General features: G+C 42.7%; 1 protein-coding gene across 1 annotated transcript in view; it reads left to right on the top strand.

Annotated features, from left to right (window-relative positions):
• The first annotated feature begins 2354 nt into the window (after positions 1-2354).
• The window catches only part of MUC7 (mucin 7, secreted), a 205297-nt gene continuing 194377 nt past the window's right edge, over positions 2355-13274 (top strand). The window contains exons 1-2 of the mRNA XM_069226721.1: positions 2355-2388; positions 2664-3647. Of these exons, the coding sequence (XP_069082822.1) occupies positions 2685-3635 (951 nt within the window). The 5' untranslated portion in view covers positions 2355-2388; positions 2664-2684 and the 3' untranslated portion in view covers positions 3636-3647. The remainder of the gene's footprint in view (positions 2389-2663; positions 3648-13274) is intronic.

Here is a 13274-nt window from a genome sequence, read left to right on the forward strand (position 1 = left end):
CATCATTATTTGGAGGGCGGGTTGTGGGTGTGCTTGGCGGTGGCGGGGTGGGGTGGGCCGGGATTCCCGCCAACAGAGTCCTGGCGGGGAGTGGTGGTGTGGGAATGTTTCGCGGGTTTGGGTTTTTTGTTCAATATATGGCGGGTTTCCAATGGCCGCCACCAGTGGGATTCTGTTCACCGCCGCCACGGCAGTCGGCGGTCTTTACTGCCATGTTCATAATGACTGCCATAGTTTTATCTTGATTAACACTTGCTTAATCCGTATAATATAGATATGCTGAACAAATAAACATACAAATGTAATTATTTCTCCCTAAATCTAGTTCCTGCAGAGAAACAAATCTTTTGGGATGTTGATACACCCTCCTGATTTTGTAACTCTGTGGGAGTTGTAGAGGGAGGCCATCATAAAGGTCTCAGCCACTAAGGGCCAGATGTACCAAAGGATTTTACCCATTCTGTGTCTATGGGAAAATGCTTTAGTACATATGGCCCTAAATCACAGAACGCTAGGTACAGCTATTAACTACCACTGCATAAACCATGTACAGATTATGGCAATGTTTATGTGGTGGTCACTAACTAACTAGAATAAAATAATCTTATCAACCCTTGTTTTCCAAAATGTACTGCTAACAGTATAGTATTACTGCTAGTGGTGCATACCTCTTCCAACAGTAGAACACTACAGGCCTGATTTACAAAGGTAAACACACTTTTGTGCAGCAGCAGCCACTGCAAAGGGGAGAGTCGGGGGGACAAAGACAGGGCGGAAAAATAAAAAAATAAATGTATATATTTTTTTAATTACCTTACCGCCGTCTCCCGCTGTCTCCTTCCACCTCGCTCCTTTTCCCCTGATGTGGTGTCCCAGCATCCACCGGGACACCAGCACAGGCTCCCCAGCTTTCCTGGCGCTGCCTTAATGCTAAACCTAGCATGAAAGCAACACCAGAATTGGTCTGAGCATCTCGGACTGCCACTCAGACACAACCCTGGGGTCTGTGCAGTTTCTCCATCCTAGCTGTTCAACACATCCGGGCTGGAGAAACCTAAGGGCGCATGTGAGTTTGGCTGGCCTGAGACAGCTGGCCAAACACACACGTGCACTTAGGTGCACCCTCTCCTCATCACCCCTCCCACCTCCGTGGCCCAGTCCCTCCCCTGCTGAGCCAGCAGCAGAAAAGTAAAAAGACTATGGTTTTATTTTTCTGATGCTGGCTCATCCGGCACATCATTCCATGTAAATAGGAAATACAGGGAAATGGCTGTTACCTATATTAAACAATGAGAATTTCAAATATTGCAGGTAAAAAGTGAAAGTGTGCAGAGTCAGGAAGTAGGGCACGGATCCATTGGCACTAACCATTGCTCTGCAATTTTGTACTGTGTAGAGGCCAAACATAACTTGCACTTCTGAGTTATGGTGGCTCGTTCTGATTTCAGCATTATTTACGACCAAGTTGATGGGATCTTTGCTGAATTACTTAAATACTTCCACATTTGGATGCTCCTTTTTCCTATGAAAAGGGCAAGTATTTTCTACTTCCGTAAAGGACAGAATCCTACCATTTGAAGTATTTCACAGTTATTATAATTGACACGAGTCACATTCTTTGAGGATGGATTTAACACCACACTGTCTTCAGACAAACCAACCACCAGACTCCATGCTTGAATATAGCCATATGTAAAGGGTATGAGGGAGATGTTACCACCTCTTGGTCCCCCTCTACAGCACCAGTACAAAAGAAGGTGCCAATTATAAATATCTAAGATTTCTCCGTACCTTGTCTAAGGGTTAGCGAGGTACAGATTTAAAGTTTCTGAGGGCCAGCACCAGTGCTTAATTTGTGAATAAAAAGGTGCCAGTGCCCAAAGCCCTCCTCTTAAACACGCGGCTGCTGCAATTAAATGTGCGAACACGGAATACTGAGGCAACGTAATCCTGAAGCCATCTCGGGCCTCTTAAAACCATATAAAGCCACTCGCTGCTCCTTCAGCTCATCCTTGCAACTTTCTGCTTTCTTCCTTTGTGACGCTTTTCCGTTTTTCCGTTCCTCCGTCTTTCCCATATGTGTCTTTTGCTCCCAGCAAATGCTTGATGCATAAGAATATGCCCCGGCCCTCAAAAAATAGTGACGGTGGTCAGCACCGGAAACAACAAGCTCAAATTATGCACTGGGCATTCAGGGCGGAAGCAGGTGGAGGGAGTAGAGGGGTTCTGTTGTTGAGGTTGATTTGGTGATAGAGTCTGAAAACATTAGTAATAAAGCACTGCATCTGTTGTCCACATGTTTAAGAATGTATTTTTCTTGTTACTAAACGCTTTGTTTCCTTTTTTCAGGCCTCTGGAAGCGATGAGCGGAGTGGAAGTCATAGTGGTGTATGTATTGATCATTCAGCTATGTCACATCTTACAACCTCCAATAACCATGACTAACAATCTATCAAATCATTTGAAGTGTTTGTTTGTCTCTTTATTCGTTTTGTTTGCGGTGAGTATGTTTCAGACCACTTAACATTTACTGGTAGTAAATGTTCTTCTTGTGTGCCAGTACTGAGAATATCATTGATGCATTTTCCCACATAGTGTAAGCTTTATATCATGTTTTCAATATATAACATTCTACTTTTAAAAATGTCTCTGTATTTTTTCAGATTCGTGGGAAAGGAAGGGAAATGCATGGAAAAGGAAGGGGAAAATGGAGGTCTGGTTACTCGAAAACTTTGACCACAACCATTCCAACCACTGCAACTACATCTACTCAAATCACCACTACGCCATGCACCACCTGTACTCTAACCACCACTAATCCAAGCACCATTACTCCAACCATGCCTACTCCAAACACAACTACTCCAACCATACCTACTCCAACCACAACTACTCCAACCACATATACTCCAACCACAACTGATTCAACCATCACCACTCTGGCCCCAAACACTCTGCCCACAACTAAACCAGTCATCACTCCACCAACCACCACTGCTCCAGCTACGACTACTCTGGACAGCACTACTCTGACCACAACCACTCCAATCACAACTACTCAAACCACCACTGCTCCAGCTACGACTACTCTGGACAACACTACTCTGACCACAACCACTCCAATCACAACTACTCAAACCACCACTGCTCCAGCTACGACTACTCTGGACAACACTACTCTGACCACAACCACTCCAATCACAACTACTCAAACCACCACTACTCCAGCTACGACTACTCTGGACAGCACTACTCTGACCACAACCACTCCAATCACAACTACTCAAACCACCACTACTCCAACTACGACTACTCTGGACAACACTACTCTGACCACAACCACTCCAATCACAACTAATCAAACCACCACTACTCCAGCTACGACTACTCTGGACAACACTACTCTGACCACAACCACTCCAATCACAACTACTCAAAGCACCACTACTCCAGCTACGACTACTCTGAACAGCACTACTCTGACCACAACCACTCCAATCACAACTACTCAAACCACCACTACTCCAGCTACGACTACTCTGGACAACACTACTCTGACCACAACCACTCCAATCACAACTACTCAAACCATCACTACTCCCAGTACCACCTCTGATTCCCCAGTTGAATATTAAATTTGAATGCAGGTAAGTGATGTCAGCACCTATGAAAATAATACACATATTTCAGCTATTGTTGTTGAAAAATATTAATTTCAATCTAATTATGCAAATCAAGGAAAGAACTGTTATTGCTGATTTAGGAACGAATACACTCTTGCTTTATTGCTGTTCACATCTTTAACACTAACAAGTGGAGGAAAATAGTTAGAAGAAAGCAACAACGTTTAAGCCCTCTGCAACGTGGGCTCTGGCTCAGGGCTCCAGCCTTTTAGCTGGGGCCCTGACAGAGCCAGCTCTATCCTGCAGAGAATCGTGCCTGGGTGACGCTGAGTAATTCTAAAATGGATTGTTTGAAATACATTTTCCCTTCAATTGATTTTATTGTGGATGATGTGTGAAAATCTAATACAGATAGTTTGCAGGGAAAGGTTGTGGTTATGTTTTATGCAACATCCATAAAAAGCTTATTTTAGCTCAAAACAGGACCCCACGTGTGATTTGCAAGAATATAACGGAGATTATTTGCAGTAACTTTAGTGACTTGCATATGTTTTACAATATTGAAAAAACATCACTATCCCTAAATATTAGATGTAAACATATTTAGACAAGAGTGTTGTGTGCACCAGGGGCGTCGTGACCCCCCCGCATTAGCAGCCACAGTTGGGGCGAGATTCTTTAAGGGCCTCCTCTGCAATTTACAGAAAATGTACTCACGACTAATGCTATAAATGAATACATCACTAATAAAAGAGCAACAAGGTACAAGTAAGAACAAATAGTGGGTAAATATGCGAGTGAAAAGGTGAAGGAATTCTGAATAAAAGAAAGCACAAAAGGATGGATGGGTGAGTGAGTGGGTGAATAAATGACTGAGTGAAATGATTAGGACATTGATAGTTGAGTGGATATGTGAAAAGATGGCAGACCGAAGGGATCGATGGACAGGTGGATACATGGAGAGATGAAAAAATTGAACAGTAAAGGGATGGATAGGTGGATGGACAGGTAAAAGGATGGCAGAGTAAGGGCTGGCTGGCTGAGTCAGTGAAAAGATGAGTGAATGAATGGCAGAAAAGATTGATGGATGGGTGGATGGTAGAGTGGATGTACAGATGAGGACGGCAAAGTGGATGGATGGATGGCAGTGTGGATATATGGACGGATAGATGGGTGGTTGAGTGGATAATTGGATGGCAGAGTGGATGGATGGATGATGAAAGTTTGATAATGAAAGAATGAATGGGTGACAGAATGTAAAGGTGGAAATGTGAATATCAGCAGGTGGGTGGAAGGAAGAAAGGATGAATGGATAGTTGTTTAGACCCCGGAGAGACAAGTGAGCTCTTAAGGGAAGGTTGAGATTAGTTACTCTGCTTGCTTGGCGCCATCAGAGCTTTAGTACAAAGTGGGGGGTATTTTAGTTTTCTTGCTACTCCATTGCTGTGCACTGTCAGTGACCTGGCCATAGAGGGCATGAGAGAGTTGACATTGGATTATAAATGCAAAGCTGTTCCAAACAGACGTCTGGCCTAGAGCTCCCATAATCCTGAAGTTGTCCCTAGAAGAAAGTATGAGTCCATAATGCTGGCTAACTTGCATGATGAATCAGTGTGGTAAACATTCACAGCTGAAATATGTAGTAATCTGCTGGTTACAGGTTTAAATCCCTACAAGGCAATTCAATCTTTCAACCTCCCCAGGTCATTAAATTGAGTACCATTAAAAAATGTAATATTACCACTTGCTAATTCTAGGTCTTATGAACAAGAGATGAGCAGTAAGGGACTTCAAAAGATAAATTATTAGTAGCAAAATAATCTCTGTCACCAAATGTTTGTGAACATCGCAAGCATAAGGGAGAGGAAAGTAAGCTCAGCTGATTTTCAAATTTAAGATAGAGCAGCATTGTTCAGAGTCTAAACATGCTGCATGTCCAGTCCAGATATCCAATATATGGGATTCTGTAATCATTGTATAAATTATTTTCTTTATAATCCGTGACTGGTGATGCACCAATGTGCTGATTAGTAAGAAAAGACATCAGAACTCAACTATTATAAAGCTATGACAGTTAACTTCTGACGTCACAATCCTTTCTGCCAGAGCCAGCAACTGGGGGAATTGCAGTTCACAGAGTATAATTAAAGCAGCTGTTTAGAGCAACAAAAGGTACATTTCTCTTCTTTCTTCACCTCTATTTTTAGAGTTTACAATGACAAGAAGATAAAATGTATCTATTTTTTGTACTGCATGGATAGATAAAAGCTAGAATCTTTCTGCATGATTAGACACATTCGGAACTACTTCAGCTTTAAAAAAAAAAAAAATTAAAAACCAGATATTTTTTTTTTATATTACCATACGTAAAGCCAACCCACTGCTGTGCACAACTAAATGCCTTGTGTGGCAAAGGGTTGGCCACAGGACCTGGAAGGTGCCCTTCCCCCTCCACCCTCAGGGCCAAACATACTTTTATTAGGGGAGGAGCACAAATAGACTCCCCAAGCCCAAATAGACTCTGGGGACCCCACCCCCCTGGACCATACAGAAATTATAGGAGAGGGGGGCGATGTGGTTTCCCTCCATGAGCCTTAATAGGCCACGGGGACCCCATCCTCAGGGCAAAAAGCACTTCTTTTAAGAGGCCTCCCTCCCCAAGTCAAATGGCCATTGGGGACCTCATCAATGGGAACTAAGTCTAATTACAGGGGAGTGGGGCTAGGGCCCCCCTCCATGAGCCTTAATCCCTTAGCTGCTGGGTCTTTTTTACCCAGTGCTTAGCCATATTTTGGCTATTTGTGGTAGTTAGGACTTAGGGCTCCACACCTTTTTTCCACATAAGGTGTCCACGCCAAATTAGCATCCTTTTTTGTAAGATCCTGGGGATTCTAAAGGTACCCAGGGTGTGTAGATTCCCGTAGAGGGGCCCAGGACAATAGGAAAATATAGTAACATTTTGAGTTTTTTGAGAAAAATAGGGAAAAAGTGCTCCAGATAAAAGTGTCTGGTCTTTTTCCTACAAATGACATTCATGAACGGTTTGTTGTACTAAAGCCACGATCTTCCCAATTTTAAGGAAAATGCAGAACTCAATCAAAAAAATTAACTTTGTACCTCACTTTTAGCATTTTTCTAAAAGGTAGCTGATTTTCTCTATTTTTTGTGCTCTCAACCTACTTCCATGTTGTGGTAGAAACCAGAGTGAAACCCATGGGTGATCCACAAAAGCTATGGAGTTCTGAAAAGAAGATGAAAATTCCCAATTTGGCAAGGGGGCATATGTGTAGACCCCTCAAGTTTTTCCCAAAGGAAAATACCTGTTGAAATAAAGACATTTTGAAAATGAGTAGCAAAAAATGGGAATTTGTGACCACATTTTCATCTGTAACTTTTTGTCACAATGGTCAATTTACAAAAGCAGTATAGTATTACGTCCATTAGATCTTTCTGGTTGTGGGGATATGTAGGGATTATAGGCTGTCCAAGAACCGAAGGTACCCAGAGTCAACAACTGAGCTGCACTGCACATTAGTTTTTCATTGAGTACAAAATATAGACCAACAGTAAAAGTTTACTACTAGGAAATTTAGACTTTTGGCCAAAACTTAGACTTTTGGTCTAAGGTTACCTTTGTGAATTGGGCCTATCAAATTTATCTATCACAAAATGACCTGGTTTTGCAAGGGGGTACCTGCATTTCTGGTCCTGGGCTCGGTGGCTATCTACAGAAACCTACCAAACCCAGACATTTCTGAAAACTAGACACCCAGGGAAGTCCAGGGAGGTGTGACTTGCATGGTTCCCTCAATGTTTTCTTACACAGAATACCCTACAAAAATACAACATTGAATAAACACAACAGTATCAACATATGTCCCACACAAGAGAGCCACTATTTTTCTCAGATGACTTGGGAGAACACTGAGTAGTATGAAATGTGTGGCTTTTTGCAGATTCTAGAATGTTTCCTCACAAAAATGCAGGGAAAATGTGTTCATATTAGGCAAAGTTTGAGCTTTGCAAGGGATTCCAGGTAAAACAACATGGTGAGAGCCAAGCAAATCATGCACCCCTGAACTCCCCTCATTTTGGAGTTTTCAAAACTGTTCAAGTTTGCCTAGGTGCTGGCTGAGCTATGGCCCAAAATCTACAGGTACCCATAATGGCAAAAAGGAGTCCTTTGTTAGGGCCATCCTACCACCACAGACATACATCTGGTACTAATTTGTTAAAGTTAATCCACCATTAACACTGGTTGGTTTTGCATCTCCAGGAATACTGGCTTGAAAGCCCAAATACTTAGTATCAGAATATTGAAACCAAGGCTTCCAGAAGGTGAGCCATAAAGGCACTTAATGCCACCAATCACTTTATAGTCCATTCACACGACATTCGTGCACCACACACAAGACTTTCATACCTCCAGCCAGGGGCCCAATCCAACAGATTAGTGCTCACACATAAACATACTGCTACCATGCAAGGGCCCATCACATTTATATGCCACAGGACAGAATCTGTTTGACTACATTTTACCACTTGCCAAGTAACCACCCCCTTCTTTCTGAGCATTAATGAAAACATGCCTAGTGAACCTTTACTAATGGATCCCAAGACAGCCTCATAAGGCTCAGCGAGACATGACTTTCATGACTCTTTAGTGCACTCACTGTTCTAATTTTTACTTCTTTAAGTTTGTGGATGCAAGTTGGGAGTGTCCGAGTATGCCCCTGAGTTGTCATTCTTCAAACTGAGTGAGCATATCTACCTTTTAAACTAAGGCTAACCTGCAGGGGATTTTTCTGAAGTTCCCTAAGTAGGACATCATAAACTATGAAGAACAGTAGTTTTTGATACACAGGATAGTCCGTGAGAACATAGCATATGTCCCATCCACCGCGCTCTGGCTGTAATTCATTTACCGTACAGCAAACAGAACATCAACTAATTTCTGACAAAGGATGAACATGGCAAGCAGGTCAAGCATTTACCCATATGTGCCATAGTAATTCAGTATTGGGGTGAGTGCTGCTCCGATCAGTTTGAATACAATTTTTAAGATGATGTCATGTCATGTGTATCTGTCCTACCTTTGGCATCTGCCTTCTACCTGTGTAATATCCCTGGGAAAACACACCTTCTGTAAGCATTTATTACCCGTTCATGTCTCTATTCTAATCAGAGCACTGACTAATCCTGTGTAATTGCCAAGAGAACCTATATTAATGCCTTCCATTTCTATCTATTTGAAGATAAAGAAAATGTCTTTCATGTGCCATCAGCGCAAATACTTTGATAAAATCCAATCGCTCCCAGTTTGTGAATGCTAGTTTGGGGTGTCTGAGTATGCTTCCAAGGCCTTTGCCTTGAGCTGAGAGAGTAATATTTTCTGTTGCAACTAAGGCAAACATGCCTGGGAATTCTGTCTAAATCCCTAAAGTAATAAGCCAAACAAATGCCCTGTGATACTTATTCACCAACACTTCTACTTTTACTTTGAAATCCTGGCCCGCTAGCATGAACTCTCAGCCAGCCGGGCAGATGCCATGTCTACCACGAGAGTGCAGCCGTTAACTCTTACCAGATTGGGATTGGTTTAGATCTTGGCTGTAACATTTGGTCCCACCACCGTCTCGCTCTGTCAGCAATCCATCGCCTGTCAAACCTCTTGTGAAGCTGTAAACTCTGAATATGACAGGCAGAAGACCGTTGACTTGATGATCTTCTCAGGTCAACTGCTTGCACACCAAGATGTACATCAGGCTCATAGTGTCCTGTCCTCCTTTGCAATAACATTGGTTATGATACAAGTTACTAATTGAGTTTCCACACTTTCCAAGCCAGTACAAATGTTGGTGAATAAGTCCCACTGAACATTTGTTTGACTTATTAGACTCATTCTGGTTCTCATAGGCAATCATGGTGGTCCTTGTGTAGTATACATAGGATCCCTAACAAGCACCTCAACATCTAGCTAAACCTTTAACCTTTTGCCACACAGGGTACTCTGTGACAACATGGCATATGTTCTGTCTACCAGTATGTGCAGTGTAGGGACTATAAGGCACTTGGCAATAGGCGAACAGAGCACCTACCACACTCTCACAGCAGATAAAGGTGTCAAGAAGACAATAAGATAGTCCATGATTTCCTGAATTAGAGGAATACAATTCTGTGACTGCTAACCTAGTCAAGTAGTAGCCCATGGGCAGTAGATATCCACAGACACAGCCATGGGCATTAGGGACTGTAAACATGACTCTCTTGCCCCTTTCGCTGCTTAGAGCAGACTTTACAATGATGACATGGTCAGACCTTTTTTTAAGTGTTTTAGGAAAGCGATTAGCAAAGTGTCACTCCTGCAGCCTTGCCACGTCCTCCAGAACATATAAGTGGAGTTTCAGTAATGGACAACTAAAAGCCAAGGAAAGACATGGGTCTTCCTCTGGTTGTTTGACGATAAACAACATATGCATGTATGTGGCCATCTGGATCAGGTGGGTAAATAGTTTCTTGTAACAAGTGCAAGTTTCATGACTTACATTGTAAGGCTGAAGAGCCTGGTCATTCTTACCCACTCAACCCATGTACTTGTAATTCAGTATACCAGTTGGCTTGTGAACTTTGGCCATCTGACCCCTAACTGTAACAGTGGAAATGCTCTCATCATAAATTTTAGCGAGCACGTACACATCAAGCCTATCCAAGAACTTGACTGCAAATAGTTCATTGGAATGCAAAGCAGTGCTCTGGGATTACAGGAGCTTCTAACAAACAAGTTCTTGCAGGAATCTTTTGCCTGGACAACAAAATGTACCGCAGGCCACATTGCCAGCTTTGTCCAGCTCACCAAACAACTCAAATCCTGAGTAGAAATTGTCCACATAAAGATTACAATCTTTCTGAAGGTGTGGCTGGACAAGCTCCCATACAATCTTTTCTGTGACTCCTAGCATGTTAGGGCAACCTATAGGGTTTAGAGTGGAGTCCTTGCCTGAATATACTCTCAGGCTGTACACATAGCCAGTAGAGCTCCCACACAGCATGTACAGCTAGATGCCATAGCGGGCTCTTTTTCTCACAATGTACTGCCTGAACAGCAGCCGCTCTTTTTATAGGATCAAGGACTCATTGATGGCTATATTCTTTCCAGGAGTATAAATCTTTGGAAACCTGGCAGACAAATGTTCTACACAGGCTGAATTTTGAACAACCTGTCATGGTCTGGATGGTCCCAAGGCAATGCAGCGGAATTGTCTTTGAAATGCAGCATGTGCTGTTGTCTCAGTATCTGCTGTCTCAGTTTCTGATCTTGCCTTAAAGCTGTCCTCCATAAGCTGAGTTAGGGCTTGAGCAGCAGTCATCCACCAACAACCCATCTCTGCTACTGTCCAAAGCCATCCTTCTAAAATGCTATCCTAGGTAGAAGGCAGACATGTTGTTCAAAAAAAGTTGGTGGGTGTGTTCTTGAGTGATGTGAGCTATGTGCAACAGTAAAAAATGACAGTCACTTTACCTTGTCTTCTTTCCTAAATAAGCAGGTACTCTAAAGACACTAAAAACAACAAAAAAGATACAATATTACTTTACTTTCATGCATACCCATTATCACAGCCTTTAGCGCTGCTGGCGCATAGTGCGACAATCATTTTAGCAGACCACATGACATTTTTGTTGGTTTCCCTCACTGTTACCCAGCAAAAGTGCCCCTCATCTCTCCATAGCCCCTCTCTCACATACATCTCATTTGCTTTAAAGCTCTGGTAATCACTGGCTTTACTAATCCACTCAGCTATCTACATAAAATACAGATCTGTTCCTTGCTGCAGGCATATTAACCCACTGTGCTTCTTTATGGCATATCAAAATTGCCATTAGTCAAAACTCTAATCTCTCTCTCTAACAAGAACATAATCACAAGAGTTATCTTGACATTTTTATTGCTGTCTGAAAGCTATATATAGCAGCCCCCAGGGAACCTACACAAGTATAAAAAAAAGCGATATCTCTCTCTCTCTATATATATATATATATATATGTATATAACAAGAGAGAGTGAAAGAGTCTCTCTCTATAGATATTTATATAGATCACTTTTTTAAACATGTGTGGTTGCCTTGGGGTCGATCCCGACTCCCTGGGAAACTACACATATTTTTTTTTTTAATTAGGCCCCACAGAGGGTCTGTCTTTGTGTTTCATTGTTTTTTTTTGCCCTTTTTAAAAAAGTTTATAATCCCCTGGGGGGGAAGCTATCACATCCCCAGAGGAAAAAAAATAATTTACTTAAAAAATTGCTCCTGGTGGGAGCCCAGCCAGGGGCCTTTAGGGCTGATCCCCCCCTTGTGGGGTCCCTGGTGGTCTGGTGGGATTCTGGCATGGCACAAATTGTATGGTTCCCCTGGGGGGCCTAATTTTTTTTATACATGTGTGGTTTAAATGGGGGCCGCAATCTGTCCCCAGTCAAACCACAGATGTTTTAAACAGTGATCTATATAAATGTACATATATATATATATATATATATAGAGAGAGAGAGAGAGAGAGAGAGAGAGAGAGGGGGACAGACAGGCAGACAGAGAGACTCTTTCACTCTCTCGCTCTCTCTCTCTCTATATATACATATATATATATATATATATATATATAGAGAGAGAGAGAGAGAGAGATACCACTTTTTTGTCTTGTGTTAGTTCCCTAGAGGCCACGAGCAGCCCCCAGGGAAACCACACATGTATAAAAAGAATATTCATGCCCCAGAAGTGGTCAGTTTGTGTGTACAAATACCAATCACCTATCAATTTCAATATTTTTTCCCCTTTCTTTTCAATTTTATAGTCTCTAAGAGGCTCAATTGTGTCCCCATGGGAAAAAAAACACCCAATGTACTTTAAAAATTGCCCCTGGGTGAGGGGCTGGTCTGGTGCCACGAGGGCTGACCTCTCCCACTGGTGTCCCTGGTGGCTTAGTGTGATTCCAGCTCATGGATCACGACGTGGCATGATCCATGAGCATGAATACGTTTGTGAATGGCATTACTAGAAAGGGGATACCTTCCCCTTTCCAGCAATGTCTCCAACAAACGTGGGAGGCATCCAGAAAGAAAAAAAGAAGCCGTGTGTGGGAGCAGCCATTACCTGTTCTCTTGATCCAGTCCGGTCGGGGTTTGTGGTGTCAGTGTGATTCGCAGCACGCTGATGTCGCAGATGGATGGGGGTGTGGAGAGATGCAGGAGTGATTCCGGTCTCCCCAGAGGGGGAAAAACGAGAATCATTGCACTGGAAAATTCTTTAAAGCTCTCCCAGGTTTCTGCCAATGACAGATGCACCGGGGAGGGTTAATAGGACCCAGATACCCCATCCCCTGCCACCAAATATATTTATATTAGGGAAGGGGGACATTTATCCACCCTCCATGAGTTTCAATAGTCCACAGGGACTCCATCTCCAGGACCATAAATTAACTATAAGGGACCTCATGGACCTGATCCTCCTAGGACAGAGGGCTATAAACATTTTTTTTAGGTAAAGGGGCATGTTGACACTCTTCTCATGTCTAAATTGGCCCTGTGGATGCCATTTCACTGGGCCAAAGAGTAATATTAGTGAAGTGGGGTATGTGACCCCTCTCTCTGAGCGTTAAGAGGCC

This window comes from Pleurodeles waltl, chromosome 1_1, assembly GCF_031143425.1.
Source record: "Pleurodeles waltl isolate 20211129_DDA chromosome 1_1, aPleWal1.hap1.20221129, whole genome shotgun sequence".
Taxonomy (NCBI): domain Eukaryota; kingdom Metazoa; phylum Chordata; class Amphibia; order Caudata; family Salamandridae; genus Pleurodeles; species Pleurodeles waltl.